This window comes from Notolepis coatsorum (assembly GCF_963971535.1).
Source record: "Notolepis coatsorum genome assembly, chromosome: 9".
NCBI classification, from domain to species: Eukaryota; Metazoa; Chordata; class Actinopteri; order Aulopiformes; family Paralepididae; genus Notolepis; species Notolepis coatsorum.
In genome coordinates, this window is record NC_140173.1 from 148,256,068 (window position 1) to 148,281,373 (window position 25,306).

General features: G+C 48.9%; 1 protein-coding gene across 1 annotated transcript in view; it reads right to left on the minus strand.

Moving 5' to 3' along the window:
- Nucleotides 1-524: 524 nt before the first annotated feature.
- The window catches only part of arid4b (AT-rich interaction domain 4B), a gene marked incomplete at its 3' end in the record, with an annotated part of 132,132 nt that continues 107,350 nt past the window's right edge, over nucleotides 525-25,306 (minus strand). The window contains 9 exon segments of the mRNA XM_084322048.1: nucleotides 525-679; nucleotides 4,600-4,746; nucleotides 5,558-5,815; nucleotides 6,400-6,516; nucleotides 9,313-10,695; nucleotides 11,104-11,308; nucleotides 13,684-13,768; nucleotides 16,699-16,887; nucleotides 23,841-24,067. Coding sequence (XP_084178174.1) covers nucleotides 525-679; nucleotides 4,600-4,746; nucleotides 5,558-5,815; nucleotides 6,400-6,516; nucleotides 9,313-10,695; nucleotides 11,104-11,308; nucleotides 13,684-13,768; nucleotides 16,699-16,887; nucleotides 23,841-24,067 — 2,766 coding nt within the window.

Here is a 25,306-nt window from a genome sequence, read left to right on the forward strand (position 1 = left end):
TTGCAAAAAAACAAACAAGAGGAAAAACAATTCTTACAAATCAGTTAAGGAAAAAAGTGCAGAAAAGACAATTTTGTAACTTTTTGTTGTTGTTGTTGTTGTTGTTTTGTTGACAAATTCTCCCATAACACAATCTTCACAAAAGTGCACTTGAGTGCAATTAGCTTGCCAAGGAAACAGTTGTCGATAGAAAATAGTGCTTGTTTCGTTGTTGTTGTTGTGTTGTTGTTGTTGTTGTTTTTGTCTCTGGTCTGTTTTTTTGTGCCCCAGTAGTTACAGTATGTAGGTTGACTCATCTGTCCCGTGGGGAGGGGGAGGGGCGGAGGGGGTTGACTTGTCTGTCCCGTGGGGAGGGGGCGGGGGGGAGGAGGGGGCCGGTCAACTCGTCTGTCCCGCGGGGAGAGGGCGGGCAGCGGAGGGGGCAGGTTGACTCATCTGTCCCGTGGGGCAGGGAAGGGGCGGGGGGCAGGTTGCTGGTTAAGTGCTTTCAGTGCGGGGGCCCGGGGGGGGGGGGGTACGTGTCGTCACCTGCACTCCACCGACACCCCAGAGTTCTGAGAGGAGGGGGAGGAGGAGACGGGCGGGTCGGCCAGGGTCAGCATGACGGCCGCGGTGAGGGAGCTGGAGGACGGCGAGGAGGACGAGGACGAGGAGGACGAGGAAGAGGCCGCCACCGTACCTGCGGGAGACGACAAGGAGGGGAGAGTTACGTATATATATGACGAGCAGGTGCTCAGGAAGGCGTCATCGATTAGAGCGGACAGCTCTAAATCCGGAGTATCAATTATTGCCTTCCGGCCAACGTTTGGAGACCCCTGCAGCTAAAAACAATAGGTACAAATTCTCATTTATACCTACCTCCATTCGTGCCATCGATGGAGGAGGCAGGAGAGGGCGGCTTTGAGGTGAGTGGGTGGGTGGGATGGTTGTGGTTGCTCGTTTGACTGTTATGATCTGATCCTGTGACCATGTACTGTACATGTCTGTCTGTGTTCTTCTTGTTATGTATGTTTGCTGTGTTTTTTTTGGAGCTCCTATTTATCTGCTGTAACATGAACTGCCCAGTTTGGGACCTAGCAATAAACTTGACCTTGACCTTACGTCCCCGTCGGTTCAGTCGAGGAGGATTCAAGTGTGATTCAGATTCTTTAAGGCAAAGACCGAAAACATTACTTCTGAAATGAGTTAACGAGTTAACAATAAGACTTCTTAACCCTTTCACTAATACCACACTACAGAAGGTTAACCACGTTACTATCACACTGCAGACGGTTCTGTAGTGTGGTAGTGAAAGGGTTAACCCTTTGTCGTGTGGCAGTGAAAGGGTTATCCTTTAGTGTCACAGTGAAAGGGTTAAAGATATTTTTAATATCACTCAGAGCTAAATTGAATACCAATTTCACAACCATACTAGCAAAGAAAATGTAAAACACATACTGTAGCGACACTATACTATATAACTATAATTCTTGCACGTTCCATACAAGCTCTCGCCAGACGCACCAAGCTCCCGGTAGCCGCGCAAAAAAACAACGACTTGAATACAAAAACATTACATATATGTAATATTATTTAATTTACAGACAGCTGGGCTGCCCCTCCCCCCAATATTTAATACCTGTGCAAATTAAATGTAACACTTTCTAATACCTGTTAAGGCCTTAAATTGAGAATTATGGATTTAATACTTTTTTTCTTTTTCCCCCTCCATTTTCCTCAGATTTTTCTCCCATCCCAATGTTAGTCGTATGCCAATTCCCAATCCCCTTCCTGGTCGCTGCGCACTTACCCCCGACAGTCGGTCTGGGAGAGTGGAGGCTATCACGTGCTTCCTCCGACACACGTCCAGCCAATCAACCGCTTATTTTCACCTGGCAGCGCGGATCCTCCCTGAGAGGGCGTAGCGTGTGGAAGGATCACACTATCCCACTCAGGTCCTATCCGCGCTTAGCAGGCGCCCCGACCGAACTGTAGGAGTCGCTGTTTACAACAACCCGGACCCACCCCGCCAGCTTCTCCCACCCTCTAATACAGCCAATTGCATTAGTGTGAACGGCCAGCCAAGCTGGTGACAACGCCGGAGCTGTGAGCTGGATTCGGGGTTGGTGACGAACGCAATCTCCGCTACGCCACCTAACCGCCGGATTTAATACTTTTTAATACCCCGCAGATACCCTGGTAAGTGCTATCACACAGTTCTATAACGTATTCCTTATATTAATACAGCAATGGAAGAACATGGAATGTCTCGCTAGCAATATAGAGGGCCTTCTTGTTTATAAACATACCGTGTTTGAGCCAATCAGCAATACCCCCTGAGTCACGTGACTAAGTTGCCCCCTACCTGCGCGAGCTGCTGCGTTAAAAAGAAGTACGACGGGGCTCTATGGAGAAACCATGACACTCCCCTGACTAAAGGTAGTTTCAAACTAAAACGGCTGGATGTCATTTAGCCAAATCAGCAGCGTGGCTGTGAGAGTGAGTCGTTCACCTTTTACATGTCTAGCTTTGGCATGGATTTGATTGTTTAGATCGCTAGCATGGCTAACAAATGAAAATATATTGTAGTCTGCCCCGTTTGTTCTGCCCAGGAGTCTGACGTGGACGAGAAACCCGTGGCACCCTGACTTAGGGCTGGGCGATAAAACGATAACGATAACTATCGCGATAAATTATTTCCTCGAAATAAACATGAAACGTGGTCGCAAAGTTTCGATATATCGATTTCCAAGCTTGGCTCCGTTCAGCCTCGGCTCAGCACACTCACTAACAACAACCAACGTTACGTGATGACGTGCATACGCACAACAGCTAACAACCAATCAGTGAAGGAGATGGCCGAGAGCGAACGAGATCCGGAAGGAGACCCAGAGGTACTAGGACTCACTCAACAACAAGGCTTGCTAGGCTAATTAGCTTGCACGGCGTTGTTTTATATATTTACGTGCCGAGTATGTGTGTGTTTTGAATTCTGAGGCCACGTTTAAGTAGTGTGGGGTATACAGTGGACGTCGTTTCAATATATTGTGGCGGAAGAGAGTATTTTAGTGTCATATTTAGCACATTGTCATGGAATACACCGCTTATAAACAACAGGCTGGCTAGGCTAATTAGCTTGCACGGCGTTGTTTTATATATTTACGTGCCGAGTATGTGTGTGTTTTGAATTCTGAGGCCACGTTTAAGTAGTGTGGGGTATACAGTGGACGTCGTTTCAATATATTGTGGCGGAAGAGAGTTTTAGTGTCATATTTATTGTCATGAGATACTCCGCTTGTCGGCTACTGCTAACGTGCGCGGACTGATGACGACATCAACTCGACTTGAGACATTCGCAGCAGCATAAGAAGTTAATTAAACTTGACAGACATTATATCGACGATAATTATCGATATCGAATTATATGAAAATAATTTTATAATTTTATCGCGATAACGTTTTTGGTCATATCGCCCAGCCCTACCCTGACGTGAACACATCCTAGCACCCTGACTCACCCTGGGGGCGTGAACACATCCTAGCAGGCAGCAGGCGCTCGTTTCTCAGAGACAAACTGTGAACATCTTCTGAATGTCAGAGGAAGGGGCTCGATTAGTTATCAATACCGTAGGTTTCTAAACATCCTTCCCTTTTCAAAGGGGAACTGTGTATTTGTAGATCTGGTACGTCATAAATGTCTATATGTAACAGTACTGTCTATCTGTATGCCACGTATGTCATAAATGTTGTGATGAATTGAAAATGGGGGACCCTGATTATAAACAAGACGAAAGTCTTTCTCTGGTCTGCATCCCCTTAACAATTGTGTGTATTGAGCCGTACTGTATATTGTACCCGTTCTGCAATCTGTTAATACAATTTTCAATCAATCAATCAAACCCGAGTTAACAACTCACACATTCTTACTCCTATGGCCTGAGACGGTCCATCAGTGAACATCTGGGTATAAAGTCTGGAGCTGCTCCTCATGATCCAGGGGAGTGTTCTTTCATAACTATTAAAGGAAAACTCCAACATTTTGGGAAATTAGCTTATTTGCCATCTACCCTGGAGTTAGACAAGAAGATACATACCTTTTTCTTCTCTGTGCGTGCAGTAGGAGCAGGAAGACGTTGGGAAGTAGGCTAATGGAGGAACCTACTTCCAGTGACTGACGCTAAGCTAGGCTAACGGTGCGTGTCTTCCTACTCCTACTGCACGCACAGAGAAGAGAAAAGGTATGTATCTTCTTGTCTAACTCCAGGGTAGATGGCAAATAAGCTAATTTCCCAAAGTGTTGGAGTTTTCCTTTAACTACTGTAGGATCCAGGTGTTCCTTCATAACTACTGTAGGATCCAGGGGAGTGTTCCTTCATAACTACTGTAGGATCCAGGGGAGTGTTCCTTCATAACTACTGTAGGATCCAGGGGAGTGTTCCTTCATAACTACTGTAGGATCTATGGATCATCGTCAGTGGAGGAGCTCCAGACTTTATACCAGTGGGCTTTGGGAGAGAGTAGCTCATGTTCACAAAGTCATGGAAATATCACATTTCAACCCTTAATTTGAGCGGTGTTCCCCTTTGAGACCAAAGGGTCCAAGGTCGTCGGCTGACTCACTCTCTCGCTCCTTCTTCTTCATGCGTTTGCGCCGCCGGTCGATGGAGGCCACCTCGGACTTGAGGGAGAGGTAGTGGTTCCTGATGTCCTGCAGCTTCTCCTGCAGGAAGGAGATCCTCTCCAGGCCGCTCATCTTCTCCAGGTCCGCTGGGAGAACAGAACCACATGGTCTTAGACCCCCCTGTCACCTACCCACAACCCCACTTTGGGTCGCGACCCGTAGTTTGAGAACCGCTGTCTTAGATCATACCTATCTAATAGAGAACAGGTGTGCAAAGTAGAAGAGGCTCTATCAACAGTCAGGGAAGTTACTTGTGGAGTACCACAGGGTTCCATTTTGGGTCCTTTATTATTCTTAGTTTATATTAATGACATGCCAGCAGCAGTATCCTGTAGGACAATGATTTATGCAGACGACTTCACCTTACTTGTATCAGGAAAAGACCCAAACAACATCGAGGTAACTCTCAGTAGAGAACTGACCCTAGTTAACACAATGGCGGCCATTCACTTATATACGTGATTGGGAGCCAGCGCTTGACGGCCAGCCAATCACGTATATATATACGTGTTTAACTCGTTTTACTGAAGGCCCCCTGGGGGGTGGTACCAACACTCTCTGAACGCCCCCTGGGGCGTGGTACCAACACTCTCTAAACGCCCCCTGGGGGGTGGTACCAACACTCTCTGAACGCCCCCTGGGGGGTGGTACCAACACTCTCTGAACGCCCCCTGGGGGATGGTACCAACACTCTCTGAACGCCCCCTGGGGGGTGGTACCAACACTCTCTGAGCGCCCCCTGGGGGGTGGTACCAACACTCTCTGAAGGCCCCCTGGGGGGTGGTACCAACACTCTCTAGCGCCCCCTGGGGGGTGGCACCAACACTCTCTAGCGCCCCCTGGGGGGTGGCACCAACACTCTCTGAGCGCCCCCTGGGGGGTGGCACCAACACTCACACATTTGGAAGCTCCACTTATAGACGCGCGGCGTCCTCCCGTGGTTGCCGTGGTGCTCGCGGTGGTGGTGGGGGGTGTGGGGGTGGGGGGTGTGGTCCAGGTCGCCCCCCTGCTTGTGGTGGTACTTGTGGCTGGAGGGGGGGGTCCGCCCGGAGCACTTGGGCGAGACGGCGGCCTTCATGTCCGACGTGTGGATCTTGGGAGCGGGGGACTTGGCCTCGACCACAGACTGGTCCTCGCTGTCGCTGCTGTGGGCGGCTGGGGGAGAGAAGCGGAGCGGGGTCAGGGGTCAGTCTCAGGTCGCACACCGTGACACAAGGACACTAGGAACTCAGGAGGCGACCTGTCGCTTTCATTCGTTGGAATTTACAACCTCTGAGTTATGTAGCATTAACCCTTTCACTGCCACATTACCAAATGGTTAACCCTTTCACTGCGACAATACAGAGGGTTAACCCTTTCACTACCACACAACAAATGGTTAACCCTTTCACTGCCACATTACCAAATGGTTAACCCTTTCACTGCGACAATACAGAGGGTTAACCCTTTCACTACCACACAACAAATGGTTAACCCTTTCACTGTGACAATACAGAGGGTTAACCCTTTCACTACCAACTACCAAATGGTTAACAGGGGGACAGGACAGGAGGACAGGACAGGAGAGGACAGGGGGACAGGACAGGGGGACAGGACAGGGGGACAGGACAGGGGGACAGGACAGGAGGACAGGACAGGGGGACAGGACAGGAGGACAGGACAGGAGAGGACAGGGGGACAGGACAGGGGGACAGGACAGGGGGACAGGACAGGGGGACAGGACAGGGGGACAGTCTCACCTGACTTGCGGTTCTTCTTGGGCGGCACACCGAGGCTCTTGCGGCTCGGCTTGTGTTTCTTCGGGGCTCCGCCTCCACCCAGCTGGGCCTCCTTCTGACGCTTCTGAGTGGCAGCCGCTGTGAGGAGGGAGGAGCCAGAGAGGAGGTGAGGAGGGAGGAGCCAGAGAGGAGGTGAGGAGGGAGGAGCCAGAGAGGAGGTGAGGAGGGAGGAGACAGAGAGGAGGTGAGGAGGGAGGAGACAGAGAGGAGGTGAGGAGGGAGGAGCCAGAGAGGAGGTGAGGAGGGAGGAGCCAGAGAGGAGGTGAGGAGGGAGGAGCCAGAGAGGAGGTGAGGAGGGAGGAGCCAGAGAGGAGGTGAGGAGGGAGGAGCCAGAGAGGTGAGGAGGGAGGAGCCAGAGAGGAGGTGAGGAGGGTGAGGAGCTATTTTCCAAAACGCATTCTTTCATTTTTTTTCTTTTGTAACTTATTTTCAGAAATGACTGATATTTTTGAAACTATTTAAGGCCAAAACATGTAAAGAAAAGATAAAAAAATAAAATGATTATTATTATTATATATTTTTTTATATCGGCCCATATCGGACCTAATATAAAAATAAATAGAAAATTGAATATATATATATATTTTTTTACACTTAACACTTTAATCGCCGAAGACGCTGGAACACGTCATTCCCCGCCATGCTTATTCTGCCGATCGAAATCATATTTCTCCCCCGGAGACATTATATGTACTGGTGAGCCCCTGTCAACTCTCTAACGGTTCAAGAGCGCCATCTGGTGGCCGATCGGCGGATCGCCCAGGGAAGAAACAGGGAAGTGGAAGCTGGTGCTCATTTCAATTTGGTCTGATCACTCGCTATAGGTCCCGGGACTCGAGCTCGACACAATGGATATCGATCCGTTGCCAATAACTCGATAAACAACATGATTTGGACGTATATACTATTATACAACCTGGAAATGGATCGGGTATTTCTACATCCCATAATAGAAAAAATTCTGTTCCACGCTCATCTCCCAACGGCGAGAGGAAGCTACGGTGAGTTTCAGCGTTATTTTTTAATGTCTTCTATACTAACTGCTCTAATGATCATATCACCCACACTAGATGAATGATATAACGTTGCCCACGGAATTATAAACGACCCCCCGCCCATCCGGTCAACATCAGATCATACGTAGTAACTTCTAGAAGTACGTGCAGTTGAAATTTTTTATCTCGCACAGATTCCTACCAAACTGTATTTCATCATCAATATAATGCATTTAGGGCTATAAATCAAGTTCTGGAGAAAGCTGCAGAAAACGATAAAAACATACTTATACTTTAGACCGTATTTTAGTATGAATATGTGAATAAACGTTGCTACACCCTGAACAATAGATATAGGACTTTGAATGGGCCATGGTAATGTCAATTTATCAATACAAATTAAAAAGTTATAGCCCTGCAAAGAAGGGGAACTTCTCCATGTTAAATAGGGCTGGCAAGGGATGGTATATCATGAATTTAACCCCGGAGATCAAAGTGTTAATTTTGTTCATTCACGAATATGTTCAAGGAAACCAACAAACAGTTATAATCTTACACATACATGTGAAACAGATATGTAATTATTTTTTCTTCTTTTTTCATAAAAATTATTAATAATTTAAGATAGATTTTTCTCATAGCTACGAGTAATCGGTTACTCACGCCCATCCCTAATAATAATAATAATGGCTTGGATTTATATAGCGCTCTTCATGACACCCTGAGCGCTTCACAGAGTCCATTATTCGTTCATACACAGTCATACCGGTGGTGGTAAGCTACAATGGACCTGTCTCAAAACCCTGCCCTCTTTTCTTGATCCTCCAATCACAGCTGTCGCTTACCTCTGACTTCCTCGTACAAACAAAGTTTGTACGAGGAAGTCAGAGGTAAGCGACAGCTGTGATTGGAGGATCAAGAAAAGGGGCAGGGTTTGAGACAGGTCTATTGCAGCCAGAGCTGCCCTGAGGCAGACTCACGGAAGCGTGGCGAATAATCATCGCCTACGGCCCCTCCGACCACCACCAACATTCATTCACATGCATACACATTCATACGAGGCAAGTAGGTTAAGGCCATGTTTAGACGGAGAGAGTCTGAACAGAAACCGCAAAAGTCGACTTGCGGTCTCACTTTTAATGTTGCATTTAGACTAGTGTTTTGGGATGGAATTATGCGTGCAGACGAGGCTGTAAAGACTCGAGACGACGGAGCCCCGCTGTCACACGATTGGCGCATATGTCACATGACGTGCTGTGAAGACCCGCCCTACTCTGCCTCTGATTCGCAGACTGTGGGTGGGGGAATGTGATTGGACCAAAGCAGAGTCACTCACAGACAGTGGCTCCAGTCACTAATAGTTGCGATAGCCGCGGGACAGATTCTTGTGTATTTAAAAGTACTGCCAATGTAGCCTTCAGGTGATTGCCATGGATAGAATCAGACATGCTTTGTTTACGCTTCTAGGCTACTGGCGCATGCCTGTGATGTAAGCAGTACACGCGACGAGAGCCTTGAGAACCGTTTCGTCATAGTTTTATGCGGTTTGACAGTTTACTTTAGATGATAGCGCACTTTTTTGCGGTTTCTCCCCCCGTAAAAACGCCGTTGCCGTATAAACAAAAGGCACATCCGAAAAAATATTTTTTGCGGATTCACCTGCTAGCGTTTCCGTCTAAACATGGCCTAAGTGTCTTGCCCAAGGACACAACGGCGATGGGATGGACATGGGCTTGAGCGGGATTCGAACCACCAACCCTTTGATCATTGGACGACCCGCTCTACCCCTGAGCCAAAGACGCCACACAGACAGACAGACAGACAGACAGACAGACAGACACAGACAGACAGACAGACAGAGACACAACCTGTTGGATACCTCTCTGCTGGCCCTCCTGCAGGCTGCAGCCGCTGAGCTCCAGGCTGCTGCTGCTGTTGCAGGAGAGGCTGCCGTGGTGGAAGGAGGCCTTGGAGGGCGAGGAGCAGAGCCCCCCCCCGTGGCCCCGGGCCAGCAGCTCCGGCAGCTCCCCCCCGAGGCTCTCCACCTCCACCGTGCTGCTGTCCGTCTCGCTGCAGCGCCCCCCCGCGCCGCCCCCCTCCTCCCCCCGCACGGGGAGTCCCCCCCCCGGGGGCAGGAGGAGGGCGGCCGACGCGGACGACTCCGAGGGCAAGGCGGCGGGGTGGGCTACGGACATGGGGGGAGGAGGGGGAGGAGGAGGAGGGGGGGAGGAGGAGGAGGAAGGCTGCGGGGCGCCACCCCCCCCTATCGAGGAGGAGGAGGGGGGCGACTCCGGGGTGGTGGGCGGCGTGTTGAGGAGCGAGTTGCTCCCGCTGCTGCTGGGGAACTCCTGCAGCTTGTCGTTGTCCATCCGCTCCTCCTCCTCGTCCTCCGGCCCCCCCGCGTCCTCCCCCGCCGGGGGCTCGTCCGGGTCGGCCGACAACGCCGCCGCCGGCGGAGGAGGAGGAGGAGGGGAGGGGGGGGAGCCGGCGGCCTCCGTGTCCGAGTCGGAGAACAGCTCCTTCAGGGTCTTCTTGGGCCACTGGGCCTGGATGCTGGACCACACGTCCTTCTGGCCCCCCTTGGTGCGTGCGCCGGCGGTGGGCCTCTCGTCCGCGCCGCCCATCTTCAGCCTCTTCTCGGGGATCTCCCAGAAGCCCGGCGTGCGGCTCTTCTCCTTCATGCCGTTGTACTTCTTGGAGGCGGAGCCTTTGGGTTTGGGGCCGTGGCTCCGCTCGCTCTCGGAGTCGCAGGCCGACGCAGGCCCGTCGTCCTCGGAGCTGCTGCTGCTGCTGGACGACGCCCCCCTCTCCTCCCCCGGGCCACGCCCCCTCTCATCCCCCTTCCTCGGGGAGCCACCCGGCAGCCAATCGGCGCTCCGGCTGCCTCTGGTCTTGGCTTTCAAGGAGGGGCCTTTCGGCGTCCTCTCCGCCCCGCCCTCCGACTTCCTCTTCCTGCTGCTGCCGACGACGTCGCCGCACTCCGTCTCCGACAGGCCGCCGTGCCTCCCCCCCGGCTCCGCCCCCTCCCCGCCGGCCGCCTCTGGTTGGCTCCTCCCCGACAGCGAGGAGGGTCTGGAGGACGACGTCTCGCGGGGGGGACCGCCCGCCTCCCAGCGGTGGTCCGACGCGTACGGGGGCCCTTCCGACAGGCCCTTCCGACGGGGTCCGACGCCGCCGCGGCAGCCTGGAGGACGGTCATCCGAGTTCCGCTCTCCGTCGTCGTCCTCCTCGCGCTCGCTGTCGTCCGAGGACATCTCAGAGGCTGACGCGCACGCACACACGCGCACACACACACGCGCACACACACACACACACACACACACAGACAGACACACAGACAGACACACACAGACAAAACCAATATAAGTTTGGGTGCCTTAGCGACAGAAGCATAAGTCACCAAGCCCTTCAGAGTGCGTCACAGTCCTGATCTAAGCCTAACTAACCTTACCGTCATGCACTTGTCCTAATAAACTAACCTGTAACACTCAACACTTTGATGAACATTGTTACTCAGCTGATAGAGTTGTACCCTTCCTGATGACTTGTTGTCGTACAGAACTCGTAAGTCGCTTTGGATAAAAGCGTTTCAGCTAAATGACTAAATGTAAATGTGACCGTGAGCAGCTTAGCGGGGGGGGGGGGGGGGGGGCTTCCCGAGGGATGCTACCTTGCAGGCCATTCAGGATAGAGGTCATTTCAATAGTCCCTTTGCCCTCACCGTCCTCCATCTTGGAAAACATGTCGCGGCCCCCCGGGCCGGAGCGGAGCGGCCGCAGCAGCAGCCGGTTGTTGTTGTTGGGCGAGGGGCCGAGCAGGTCCTCCCTGGAGGCGTTGAGTCTCGCCAGGCGGTCTCTCTCGCGCTCCGCTTTGTTCTGTTGGGAAAACCAGGGGACGCTCGGTTGGTCAAATGTAATATAGGAAATTATCGGTATCGGTTTTCCAAAAAAAAAAAAAAACATTATAATTTTTTTTCTTTTTTTTTTACATTTATTTAACCTTTATTTACCCAGGCAAGCAAGTAAGAACAAATTCTTATTTTGTTTATTGTGAAAAGTATGCATAATGTAATGTTGTGTTAATTCCACGACAAGAGATATGTAATGTTAATTACCTGAAATTATTCCGTTTTTTGGGGGGGGGAAACCCTGCATATATCGGTATCGGTTGATATCGGTATCGGAAATTAAGAGTTGGACAATATCGGTTAAAAAAGCCAATATCGAACATCCCTAATAATTACCCAAGCAACAAGCAAATAAAGCTTTAAAAAGCAAGTAAAGAAGTTACTTTTGGGTACAGGCACAATGCTTGATATATAAAATTCTATTATTTTACTAGTCATTTTGTAATATTTTGGTATAACGCTAGGTGGGTTGGGTTGGATGGGGGATTATGTTTGATTATGTTATGTATATCGTTTCGTATGTTTATTGTTGGTTTTATTTTTAATTATGATGTTTGTTTGTATTTATTGTTTTGTGTGGACCCCAGGAAGAGTAGCTGTTGCCGCATTTGTAACAGCTAATGGGGATCCAAATAAACGTAAACTTCAGTCGCCGAAGAAAAACGTCACAGGGATTTGTCTCGGAGACGAGCAGCGGTGTGGAGATGCGGCGAGACATCCCACAGAATAAAACACAGACGGCACGGATACAATACTACAGACTACGTGGCACTCTGCATAATTAGTACTATGTAGACATATTGGATCAGACTGTACTGCCCTGCAGAAGCTAACCGCAGTGAGTACGCACTACGCAAACAGTGAAACTGAGAACAATTTCTTTAAAGTTCTTTTGACTATACCACGGACATTGCAAAATGAAATTCAAGGACTTTCAAGTACTTTTCCAAGCATTTTAAAAGGGGCATTTAAAAGGATACAATTCACTTTTAAATGCTGTTTCTTTTTTTTTTATAGGAAAGAAAACCGGATCCAATATCTATGGCTTAAAACCAATTTCTGACAATTAGTTAGACTTTAAAATAAAATAAATTCAATTAATTGATTCAGAACAATTGTATCATGGATGAACAAAACTTTCAATGCGAATGGTTGATTTGAATTTCAAGGACCTTTTAAGCACCTTGTTAAAAAATTGGCTGTTTTCAAGGAATTCCAGGCCTTGACTTTTTTTTTATTAATTTTTTTTATGCACTTTAAACACTTCAAGGACCTTGTGCGAACCCTGGAACACTTTTACCGTAATTCCTCTAATAGTAACCGGGTCTCAAATACAAGCCGGGTCTCTATTAATGGCCGGGTGCGCTCTTGAGCTAAGCAATTATAAGCCGGCCTCCTAATACAAGCCGGGTTACTAATATACTGAGCTGCATACTGAGCTAGTTACTTGATTTCACTTTGAAAACGTTGAAATGACCAGTGACCACCTGTAATTGCACTGTTTACTATTTCATACAGTACTTGGTTTCAATAAATGAACCCAGTACATTTTACTGGGTTCAAACTGACACAAAAGTTGATTTATTCATTATGATCCGTTTGAAAATTTGAAATATAGGCCTCCCTCTTATACAGACCTCCTCCTAATACAAGCCTGGTACCCGCTACAGTTGAAACAAATACAAGCCGGGGTTACTATTAGAGGAATTACGGTAATTAGGGCTGGGACTTATCAACTACAGAAAGAATTAAAAGTAAAAAAAAAGTATGCATTTAATCGCATGATGATTTTTCTTTATTGTGTAAGAATGTTACCGTTCAAAGGAGACCAGACTCATGCATGCTATAAGTATAATAAATCACAAATTACTTTTTTTTATTGGTCTGGTTTGTCCATAAAAAACAATTAAATAAGAGAAATTGAGGTCAATCAAGAGTTTTTTTTTTCAATGGTCAACTGTTCTGGAATGTACTTGAAAGTACTGCGTTTTACTTTTACCTCGAAAGTGCTTGAGTTTCCTTTGCGCTATATATATATATTATTCCTAAAATTGCTGCACTTTGTAAAAAATTGCATTGATCTGTTGGTCTGTGTAGTAGCTAATACAGGATTTTGCTGCTTAAATGTATGTATAATGTATATTCATTGATTCACTCATATACCAAAAAAAATTGGAATCAAAATGTTTTGCTTTTTGCATCAAATATTGATTAATTGATTAATTAACTATAAAGTCTCAAATTAATTAGATTAACATTTTTAATCGAGTCCCACCACTACTTATAATAATAAAAAATGGACGGTGAGTTCATTAGTCTATAGTTAAACAGAAAGACTTGTACCTTTATTTTCTTGCGGTGCTTGATTTTGGAAACGTTCTTATTGGCCGGGCGGACGATCTTGTCGGCCTTCACCCATTCGTCGTATCTGAGGGGGGGGGGGGGGGGAGAGAAGAAGAGGACAAACAGAAAGAGGAAACATCACCACTCGGATCCAACGCCGCGAGAGTTCACAACACATTCTCTCTCACACGCAGGCCACCGCACAGTGACCTCTGACCTCAACCTAGTGCTGTGATACAGTGAGAGAGAGAGAGAGAGAGAGCCTTCGACAGCACAGACAGCGATCCCGCCAAAAGGGATCGTGTGGAAAATGACAAATTCTTTTTTTTCCTCTCTTTTTTTTTTACAATGAAGAAAGAAACATCATGGAAACCAACACAGCACAAAAAAAAAGAAACAAATTCAGGGACGGTCCCTAGCGGTACCAAGAGAGGTGCTACCTGGGTCGTATGAGGAAGAGGATGAAGAAGAGTTTCAACACGACGTCACACACGGCACAGAGACACGGTGCAGGAGAACACAGCCCTCCGTCAGTCATGAGAGTGCTGGGGGACCCCACAACGCCGACACAGAGACGACGAGAGACGAGAAGCCAGTTTGACCTCCGCGGTGACCCCCTGCCACCGTGGAGAGGACTGAACTGATAGAACGGGGGCCGTTCCTGTGGTGTATCGTGGGTAATCTCCTTTTTTCTTTTGTGCGCGAGCGAAATGGCCGCCGGATCTTTTTTTTGTTTTTGTTTTTTTTAATGATATAGTCATAGAAATCATCAGCGAGGTTTCCTCGAGCGTGACACACTGTTCCGACACAAGCGCCCCCTGGAAGATTTAGCGAGGATGGAAGATGGTCTCCCGGTTACCATGGCAACACATCAGCTTTGTCCGAGTCTCATGCACAAAACACTGTCATTTCCATGACAACATCATTAAACAAGTACACCTGCCAAATGACACCTGCCAATCCACCTGAATGAGAACCGACCCGTCTCAAGACCCCTCCCCTCTTCTCCCCTTGCGATCCTCCAATTGCAAACCAGCCGCTTCCCCTCGGACCAATGAATAGGGACGGTCCGCGATTGGAGGACCGAGAAGAGAGAGGAGGGGGGGGGGGGGGGCGGGGACCCATTCCCGTTCTATCAATCCAAGTTCCGTCAACCTAGCGCTCTGACTCGACCACTGTGTAGACCCTGACCTGGGGGGGAGGGGGAGGGAGGGAGGGAGCGGTATGAGGGTGGGCGAGGTGGAGGTTGAGTGTGAGAGAGCGACGCTTTGGGCCGCTGGCCTTTTCAGAGTCACAGACAACGAGGGCTTCTGGTCGGAAGAGGTTTTGAGCCAAAGAACCAATTCCCAAAGTTTAAGAGGAATCACGGCTTTTATAAAAATAAAGGAATCAGCCGAGTCAGCAGCAAGGACAGGGGGGGCGGGGAACTCAGTCAGAGCTGAGAGAGAGAGACACTCAGTCAGAGCTGATAGAGAGAGAGAGAGAAGATAGAGAGAGAGAGGGACACTCAGTCAGAGCTGAGAGAGAGAGAGAAGATAGAGAGAGAGAGGGACACTCAGTCAGAGCTGAGAGAGAGAGAGAAGATAGAGAGAGAGGGACACTCAGTCAGAGCTGATAGAGAGAGAGAGAAGATAGAGAGAGGGACACTCAGTCAGAGCTGATAGAGAGAGAGAAGATAGAGAGAGAGACACTCAGTCAGAGCTGAGAGAGAGAGAGAAGATAGAGAGAGAGAGGGACACTCAGTCAGAGCTGAGAGAGAGAAGATAGAGAGAGGGACACTCAGTCAGAGCTGATAGAGAGAGAGAGAAGATAGAGAGAGGGACACTCAGTCAGAGCTGATAGAGAGAGAGAGAAGATAGAGAGAGGGACACTCAGTCAGAGCTGATAGAGAGAGAGAGACACTCAGTCAGAGCTGATAGAGAGAAAGATAGAGAGAGAGAGGGACACTCAGTCAGAGCTGATAGAGAGAGAGAGAAGATAGAGAGAGGGACACTCAGTCAGAGCTGATAGAGAGAGAGAGAAGATAGAGAGAGGGACACTCAGTCAGAGCTGATAGAGAGAGAGAGAAGATAGAGAGAGGGACACTCAGTCAGAGCTGATAGAGAGAGAGAGACACTCAGTCAGAGCTGATAGAGAGAAAGATAGAGAGAGAGAGGGACACTCAGTCAGAGCTGAGAGAGAGAGAAGATAGAGAGAGAGAGGGACACTCAGTCAGAGCTGAGAGAGAGAAGATAGAGAGAGGGACACTCAGTCAGAGCTGATAGAGAGAGAGAAGATAGAGAGAGAGACACTCAGTCAGAGCTGATAGAGAGAGAAGATAGAGAGAGAGAGGGACACTCAGTCAGAGCTGAGAGAAGATAGCGAGAGAGGGACACTCAGTCAGAGCTGAGAGAGAGAGAGAGAAGATAGAGAGAGAGAGGGACACTCAGTCAGAGCTGAGAGAGAGAGAGAGAAGATAGAGAGAGAGAGGGACACTCAGTCAGAGCTGATAGAGAGAGACACTCAGAGCTGATAGAGAGAGAAGATAGAGAGAGAGAGGGACACTCAGTCAGAGCTGAGAGAGAGAGAGAGATAGAGAGAGAGAGAGAGAGAGAGAGAGAGAGAGAGAGAGAGAGAGAGAGAGAGAGAGAGAGAGAGAGAGAGGGAAGCTAGAGAATATCTATTGACCCAATTTTCCGTCTAGGCCACTAGATGGCTCAGTGTCAACCCTTAGGTCCCCCCAGACCTGACTGAGGGACCGGGTGGGAGAGGAGAATCGAGAGAGAGAGAGAGAGAGAGAGAGAGAGAGAGAGAGAGAGAGAGAGAGAGAGAGAGAGAGAGAGAGAGAGGGGAGGAGGGGAGGGGAGGGGGGGGTGTACGTTATCTCATTATCGCCGTCCAGGGGAATACCCACTTAAAAGGTAACCCCCCCCCCTCTGAAGGGGAAGATAGTAGTTGTTTTGTAATTTTTTCTTCTAGAATTTGAATAATAAATAGAGATGAAGTTTGTTTTCCTCCCCCAAGGTCCTGTCTTACCTGACGTTCCAGCCACAGTAGTGCACCAGGTAGAGCACCTCGCCCCCCTCCACGTCTGCCTCTTTCACAGTGGCCTCGTACGTCTTCAGACTGCGGCCTCCGCGCCCATACCTCACCTGCACCTTCATCCCCGGGGGGAAACACTCAAACTCCTCCCCTTCCTCCCCCTCCTCCTGACTGCTGTCATCCCTGCAAGAAAGACAGTTCAGCAAGTCCTGACTTCTAGGCTCTGGCCCCGCCCCCCCCGTCCACCCGCCACTCAACATCCACCAACCCCCTCTCTCTCTGTCTCTCTCTCTCTCTCTCTCTCGGCTGCGCTGTTGCTACGCGCGTTCTTTTCCTAATAAATCCACCCGCCGCCCCCGTTCTTCTGATCCAATACTACTGCGTCCGCTAGCCAATCAAAACACACTATTAAGCCCATTACACACACACACAAAAAAAAGTATTAAACATTTCCCTTCTGGACACAAAGGGCGTCGGTACACAACCTAGACCTCCTCCTCCCATCTGTTCCTGACCTACAACAACTCACACACACAACTGTTATCATTTAAACCTCTCAAAAATACATCGTAGATATATATATATGTATGTATATATATATATATATGGACAGTGTCAGCAATTAGGAAAACAGCTACATACTTTCATGACAAAAAGACAAAATAAATCGGCTCGTCTAGTATGGGGATTACAGACCATCTAAACCACATGTATATATATATATATCTCATTCACACACACACACACACGCACGCACGCGGAACGCGTTAGCTTGGGGATTCGGTTAGAGGTAGAGGGGGGGGGGGGGGGGGCGCTAGATGGACACAATCAGTGAGTCGTAAGCTGGACAGAGCATGGGCGGTGGTGGCGGCAGCAGCAGTAAAGAGGGTTAAAGGGAAGGTTTGAGACGTTTAGTAGGCCGGCCGGATCCTACCTGCCCACCTCAAAACCCACCTGTTTAGGCAGGCGTGTCTGCTTCTATTTTAAAGTTGATTGTGATTGTAAATGAACTGTTTTTAATTGTTGTACGGCGGCCTTGAGTGTCCTGAAAGGCGCCTTGTAAATTAAATGCATTATTATTATTATTATTATTATTACTAAGTACCAATGGAGGTGAACGTATATTATTATTATTATTATTATTATTATTATTATTATTATTATTATTATTATTATTATTATTATTATTATTATTATTATTATTATTGTTTATTATTATTATTATTATTATTATTATTATTATTATTATTATTATTATACACTCTTCATACTTGTTCATACTTTACTGTTCATTCTTTTTTGCTCAATGGCACAACCATTTCTATTCCAATTAGTGTATATACTCGACCACATTGTGCACAATGGCCTATTTTATTTTATAATTCTATTCTATTCTACTTCTTATTTTAATCGAGTTTATATTCCATTTGATACTATTCTACCTTTTATTTTATTCTACCGTAATTATCTGTCCGTTAATGTCGTACCTAATGACCAAAATCTTTTTTTATTTGCCACATGGAAGCAATTCAATCATACAGTTTTCATACAAAATCATAAATACCGTTCTACCATGGGCAAAAGGAGCAGGAAGAAGAATAATTCTTATAGTTACCTGCCCCCTATTCCTAAACTAAACAAGTATTACTTGATGGTCGGCGTACAACCTAATTTATACTAAATAATTATTCATACCATATACAAAGAAACAAACAATCCATTTTGTAACTTTTCTGGCAGTGTCTTATTTCTTGCCCTAAACATAATTAACACTGTTTGAAAGTTAACCATGTCTTCGAGTTTAATTATTCTAGATTTAATAAATAAATTCCCCGTTAACCGACAAAGGGGGAAAGCGTGGGGGAGCTCGATTCGTGGTCAGTAGGAGAGACGTCTACAAGTCCTAAACCTTCCCTTTAAGGAGGGGGGCAGGGGGGGCAGGTTAGCACAGCAAAGCACAGCGCGTTTTTAAAGCCGTTTCACAGAGTTGCGCAAAGACTTTGGGCGTCGAGAGAGGAAGCGCGGGGGCGGCGGTCTCAACTGAAGGAGTGCGGTGACGGGTCGCGCGGCCGCAACGCGCCGCGTCAAACACGCTCCATCTCTCTTTTAGCCGAGGGGCTGAGAGAAAAGCACCACCAGACCTACAGATATCCTAGCAGCCGTAATAAATACACCATTTGCGTTAACACAACAGACCCTGATTTAAGAAACTCGTCTTAGGTTGATAAAAAAATATTCGGATACGGTTACAGAGAGAGAGCGACGACAACGCGAGGCCCGGCTCTGAGACGGAGAACTACTACACTATCCCTTCAGCGGCGAGAGAGACGCGTAGAGAACTGAAAGCGGGGTCATTTTTCAAATCGACGGAGCCGTCTCAAACTCCGCCCCCTCTTTTCTCGATCCTCCGACCACAAAGCGTCGCTCTGGCGCTTGACCCGGTCTCCCCCCGCGGAGCGGAGGCTGACCGCTGCGTCTGACCAGTGACCGGAGGAGGAACAGCAGCGACGGGACAAGTCCAGAGCGCACTCTCCCCGGGGGGACAAATCTGGCGTCCCGAAATGGATGAAGAGAAAAAAATATCGAAAGGTCTAAAAAGAAAAAAATATAAAAACACACAGAGAACCGACTGGGAAACCTCCTGCACAGAAATGAAACAAAAACACAACGGCAATCTAATCGAGGCCCGAGGGATTGAAGACAACGCCGCAGAGACACCACAGATATGCAGATTATAGCTCGTCCACACGGTACGAGGAGGAGACCGGCGGGGTCTAAACGCTCGTCCCTCCACAAGGACAGTGTCTCTAAATGACTCGTCTCTCGCCTCCCTCTGGACCGGCGTCTTCCAACACGACACCAGTGTGACACCGGCGCTGACATGGAACAGTGAATAGAAGCGGAACACCAAAAGCCACAAAATGAGAGAAGAGAGAGAGAGAGAGAGAGAGAGAGAGAGAGAGAGAGAGAGAGAGAGAGAGAGAGAGAGAGAGAGAGAGAGCTGTGGTAGAGCGGAAAGCGGAGCAGAGCTCAGCCATGTATCACTGTGGGCTCAGTTACATGTGGGGTGGTGCTGACTGACTGGGCCTGACCGTGTTCAGAGAGAGAGAGAGAGAGAGAGAGAGAGAGAGAGAGAGAGAAAGAGATAAAGAGAGAGGATCTGAAGGCAGAGGGTTGCAGCTTAGTAAGAGAAGAGGAGAGAGGAGAGAGGAGCTCGGGGGGGGGGGGGCAGGTATAAAAAGGGGGTCACCCTGAAAGGAGGTCAGCAGGACAGCAGTCACTTCTCAGCAGCTGGCAGCGTTTTGCTCAGGTTCTCATTACGTTTTCTCTTTGTGCCAAGATAGGAGTTCGAGCGTTAAAAAATAAATAAAAATACAAATTAAAACGGGGTTCTCTCCCCCGAGACAGAGGTGGCACCGGAGCATCGAGGATGACAACAGATTATAGCGTTAAAATAAAAGCGGTCAATTGTAAATAGGATGGTTTTCTAGAACTCCACTACGGACCGCACCAGTGCTGCTACACACAGCCTGTGAACACACAACAGCTAGACGTCTCTCCTGCAGCGTGAAACTCAGTGTCTGGGGGGGAGTGTGTCCCCCTGGAAGCGTATGAATAAAGTATTAATGCCAGATTTTGAGTAACGGAACAGTTTCAACATGCAGACCAGTCTGTGAGCCGTGAGTTCGAGGCCGTGGACCCCCGCTGCACCTCTCAGGGTCACCACCACCCGCACGCAGTGTCTGGATCCCGGCAGCTCGGAAGGAGCTTGGCTGTGACCGGTAAAGGTGAAAGGTCGGGGGTTAGGATTACTCAAAAGGGGGGGAATAGATCCTTGCATTCTCAATAGGGAGGTGTGGTGGTTACGTCATTGCTATTTCCGGCCGGTCCACCGGTTACCGTCTGTAGTGTGGTAGTGAAAGGGTTAACCTTCTGTAGTGTGGTAGTGAAAGGGTTAACCTTCTGTAGTGTGGTAGTGAAAGGGTTAACCCTTTGTCGTGTGGCAGTGAAAGGGTTAACTGTTCTATTGAATATGTCTGTGTCTGGGGAGGGTGTAGACTACCACATGCTGCCCTACTGTCGGTCTGGGGAGGGTGTTGTAGACTACCACACGCTGCCCTACTGTCGGTCTGGGGAGGGTGTAGACTACCACACGCTGCCCTACTGTCGGTCTGGGGAGGGTGTAGACTACCACATGCTGCCCTGCTGTCGGTCTGGGGAGGGTGTAGACTACCACATGCTGCCCTACTGTCGGTCTGGGGAGGGTGTAGACTACCACATGCTGCCCTACTGTTGGTCTGGGGAGGGTGTAGACTACCACATGCTGCCCTACTGTCGGTCTGGGGAGGGTGTAGACTACCACATGCTGCCCTACTGTCAGTCTGGGGAGGGTGTAGACTACCACATGCTGCCCTACTGTCAGTCTGGGGAGGGTGTAGACTACCACACGCTGCCCTACTGTTGGTCTGGGGAGGGTGTAGACTACCACATGCTGCCCTACTGTCGGTCTGGGGAGGGTGTAGACTACCACATGCTGCCCTACTGTCAGTCTGGGGAGGGTGTAGACTACCACATGCTGCCCTACTGTCGGTCCGGGGAGGGTGTAGACTACCACATGCTGCCCTGCTGTCGGTCCGGGGAGGGTGTAGACTACCACATGCTGCCCTACTGTCGGTCTGGGGAGGGTGTAGACTACCACATGCTGCCCTACTGTCAGTCTGGGGAGGGTGTAGACTACCACATGCTGCCCTACTGTCGGTCTGAGGAGGGTGTAGACTACCACATGCTGCCCTACTGTCGGTCTGGGGAGGGTGTAGACTACCACATGCTGCCCTACTGTCGGTCCGGGGAGGGTGTAGACTATCACATGCTGCCCTACTGTCAGTCTGGGGAGGGTGTAGACTACCACATGCTGCCCTACTGTCGGTCTGGGGAGGGTGTAGACTACCACATGCTGCCCTACTGTCGGTCTGGGGAGGGTGTAGACTACCACATGCTGCCCTACTGTCAGTCTGGGGAGGGTGTAGACTACCACATGCTGCCCTACTGTCGGTCTGGGGAGGGTGTAGACTACCACACGCTGCCCTACTGTCGGTCTGGGGAGGGTGTTGTAGACTACCACATGCTGCCCTACTGTCAGTCTGGGGAGGGTGTAGACTACCACATGCTGCCCTACTGTCGGTCTGAGGAGGGTGTGTAGACTACCACATGCTGCCCTACTGTCGGTCTGGGGAGGGTGTAGACTACCACATGCTGCCCTACTGTCAGTCTGGGGAGGGTGTAGACTACCACATGCTGCCCTACTGTCAGTCTGGGGAGGGTGTAGACTACCACACGCTGCCCTACTGTCGGTCTGGGGAGGGTGTAGACTACCACATGCTGCCCTACTGTTGGTCTGGGGAGGGGGTAGACTACCACATGCTGCCCTACTGTTGGTCTGGGGAGGGGGTAGACTACCACATGCTGCCCTACTGTTGGCCTGGGGAGGGTGTAGACTACCACATGCTGCCCTACTGTCAGTCTGGGGAGGGTGTAGACTACCACACGCTGCCCTACTGTTGGTCTGGGGAGGGTGTAGACTACCACACGCTGCCCTACTGTTGGTCTGGGGAGGGTGTAGACTACCACATGCTGCCCTACTGTCGGTCTGGGGAGGGTGTAGACTACCACATGCTGCCCTACTGTTGGTCTGGGGAGGGTGTAGACTACCACATGCTGCCCTACTGTCAGTCTGGGGAGGGTGTAGACTACCACATGCTGCCCTACTGTCGGTCTGGGGAGGGTGTAGACTACCACATGCTGCCCTACTGTCAGTCTGGGGAGGGTGTAGACTACCACATGCTGCCCTACTGTTGGTCTGGGGAGGGTGTAGACTACCACATGCTGCCCTACTGTCAGTCTGGGGAGGGTGTAGACTACCACACGCTGCCCTACTGTTGGTCTGGGGAGGGTGTAGACTACCACATGCTGCCCTACTGTCGGTCTGGGGAGGGTGTAGACTACCACATGCTGCCCTACTGTCAGTCTGGGGAGGGTGTAGACTACCACATGCTGCCCTACTGTCGGTCCGGGGAGGGTGTAGACTATCACATGCTGCCCTACTGTCGGTCTGGGGAGGGTGTAGACTACCACATGCTGCCCTAATGTCGGTCTGGGGAGGGTGTAGACTACCACATGCTGCCCTACTGTCGGTCCGGGGAGGGTGTAGACTACCACATGCTGCCCTGCTGTCGGTCCGGGGAGGGTGTAGACTACCACATGCTGCCCTACTGTCGGTCTGGGGAGGGTGTAGACTACCACATGCTGCCCTACTGTCAGTCTGGGGAGGGTGTAGACTACCACATGCTGCCCTACTGTCAGTCTGGGGAGGGTGTAGACTACCACATGCTGCCCTACTGTCGGTCTGGGGAGGGTGTAGACTACCACATGCTGCCAAAGTTTGTACGAGGAAGTCAGAGGTAAGCTGTGATTGGAGGATCAAGAAAAGGGGCAGGGTTTGAGACAGGTCTATTGTGTTCGGGAATCGAACCCAGAGTCTCTGCGGGTGGCGAGCGAATGCATAGACCTCTATGCTACCCAGCCATACCTAACCATTATGACATGTTTTAAAGTGTGGAGGGGATCTTTAACCCTTTCACTACCACACTACAGGAGGTTAACCCTTTCACTACCACACTACAGACGGTTGTGGTTTTGAACGGGTTAACCCTTTTGTCATGTGGCAGTGAAAGGGTTAACCTTCAGTAGTGTCGCAGTGAAAGGGTTAACCCTTTGGTAGTGTGGTAGTGAAAGTGTTAAGGTACAGGGATGCGTTTATGAGCAACTTTTTTTTTGGGTGAGAATTCTGACGAGCGACGACTCATGGGCTCTACTTCCGGGTCACAGCGAAAGCTACTTCCGGGTCACAGCGAAAGCTACTTCCGGGTCACAGCGAAAGCTACTTCCGGGTCACAGCGAAAGCTACTTCCGGGTCACAGCGAAAGCTACTTCCGGGTCACAGCGAAAGCTACTTCCGGGTCACAGCGAAAGCTACTTCCGGGTCACAGCGAAAGCTCCTTCCGGGTGATGGGATCTAGACACTAACTTTTACCACCGCCCTGCCATGGTGGAGGGAGCGCCGCCGGCGGACCACCTACCCAGAGCGTTCCTTTCCCTCCCGTTCCTCCTCCTCTTCCTCCGCTTCATCCCGCGCCAGGCCCTCCGCTCCGAGGCGTGACATCATCGACGGCCCCTCGTCCACGTCTCCCTTGGTGGAGCCTTCGTCTTCCTCTTCGTCGTCGTCTTCGTCGCTTCCGCAGTCTCTCCGCTCGGCCTTCAGAGGCTCCGCCTCCATTTTGTTTCTGCCCGACTCCATCTTCTCTTCCTGCGGGGGAGGGATCCTTTTATTACATCATGTCCTTTTATTACATCATGTCCTTTTATGACATCATGACCTTTTATGACATCATGTCCTTTTATGACATCATGTTTTATGACATCATATCCTTTTATGACATCATGTCCTTTTATGACATCATGTCCTTTTATGACATCATATCCTTTTATGACATCATATCCATCATATCCTTTTATGACATCATATCCTTTTATGAAATCATGTCCTTTTATGACATCATATCCTTTTCGAACATGTAAATTGAGTTATGTTTTGCTTTTGTTTAGTTATTTATTTTGTTTGAGTTATGTTTTGATTTTGTTTAGTTATTTATTTTGTTTGTATTCATTTACATGTTTGAAATAAAGATAAAGAAAGATATCCTTTTATTACATCATGTCCTTTTATTACATCATGTCCTTTTATGACATCATATCCTTTTAATGACATCATGTCCTTTTATGACATCATATCCTTTTATGACATCATATCCTTTTATTACAGCATATCCTTTTATGACATCATGTCCTTTTATGACATCATGTCCTTTTATTACATCATATCCTTTTATGACATCATGTCCTTTTATTACATCATATCCTTTATTTCAACTCGGCACTGAGCAGGCCTTTCCCTAAACAATGTTATAGGGGTTTATCTTTTTTATTGTTTTTGATTTAATACTTTTTTTATGAAGTTTTAGTGTATCTTTTGCAGTGAAAACAGACGCATTAATATGCGCATTAATATGCGATTGCCTGGTCCTCTATCCCACTGTGTGTGTGTGTTTTTGCGTTCAATGTTAAACTATTGTGTTACCTAACACTGTACTTAAATAGATAACTTCTATTTAATTTTTTAAAAATTTTTTTTTAAATTTTTTCCGTTTTTCTCCCATCCCAATGTTAGTCGTTATGCCAATTCCCAATCCCCTTCCTGGTCGTCGCGCACTCTACCCCCAACAGTCAGTCTGGGAGAGTGGAGGCTATCACATGCTTCCTCCGACACATGTGTACCCAGCCCACCGCTTCTTTTCACCTGGCAGTGCGGACTCTCACTGGGAGGGTGTAACGTGTGGAAGTAGGGGTGGACGGTATGGTCTAAAATGTATATCACGGTATAATTTGAAGCATAGACGGTAACGGTATATATCACGGTTTCAGTGTTTCCGTTAGAATAATTTTTTTTGCCTGATAGGCAGGCTATATAAAGAATGACATCCTCAAG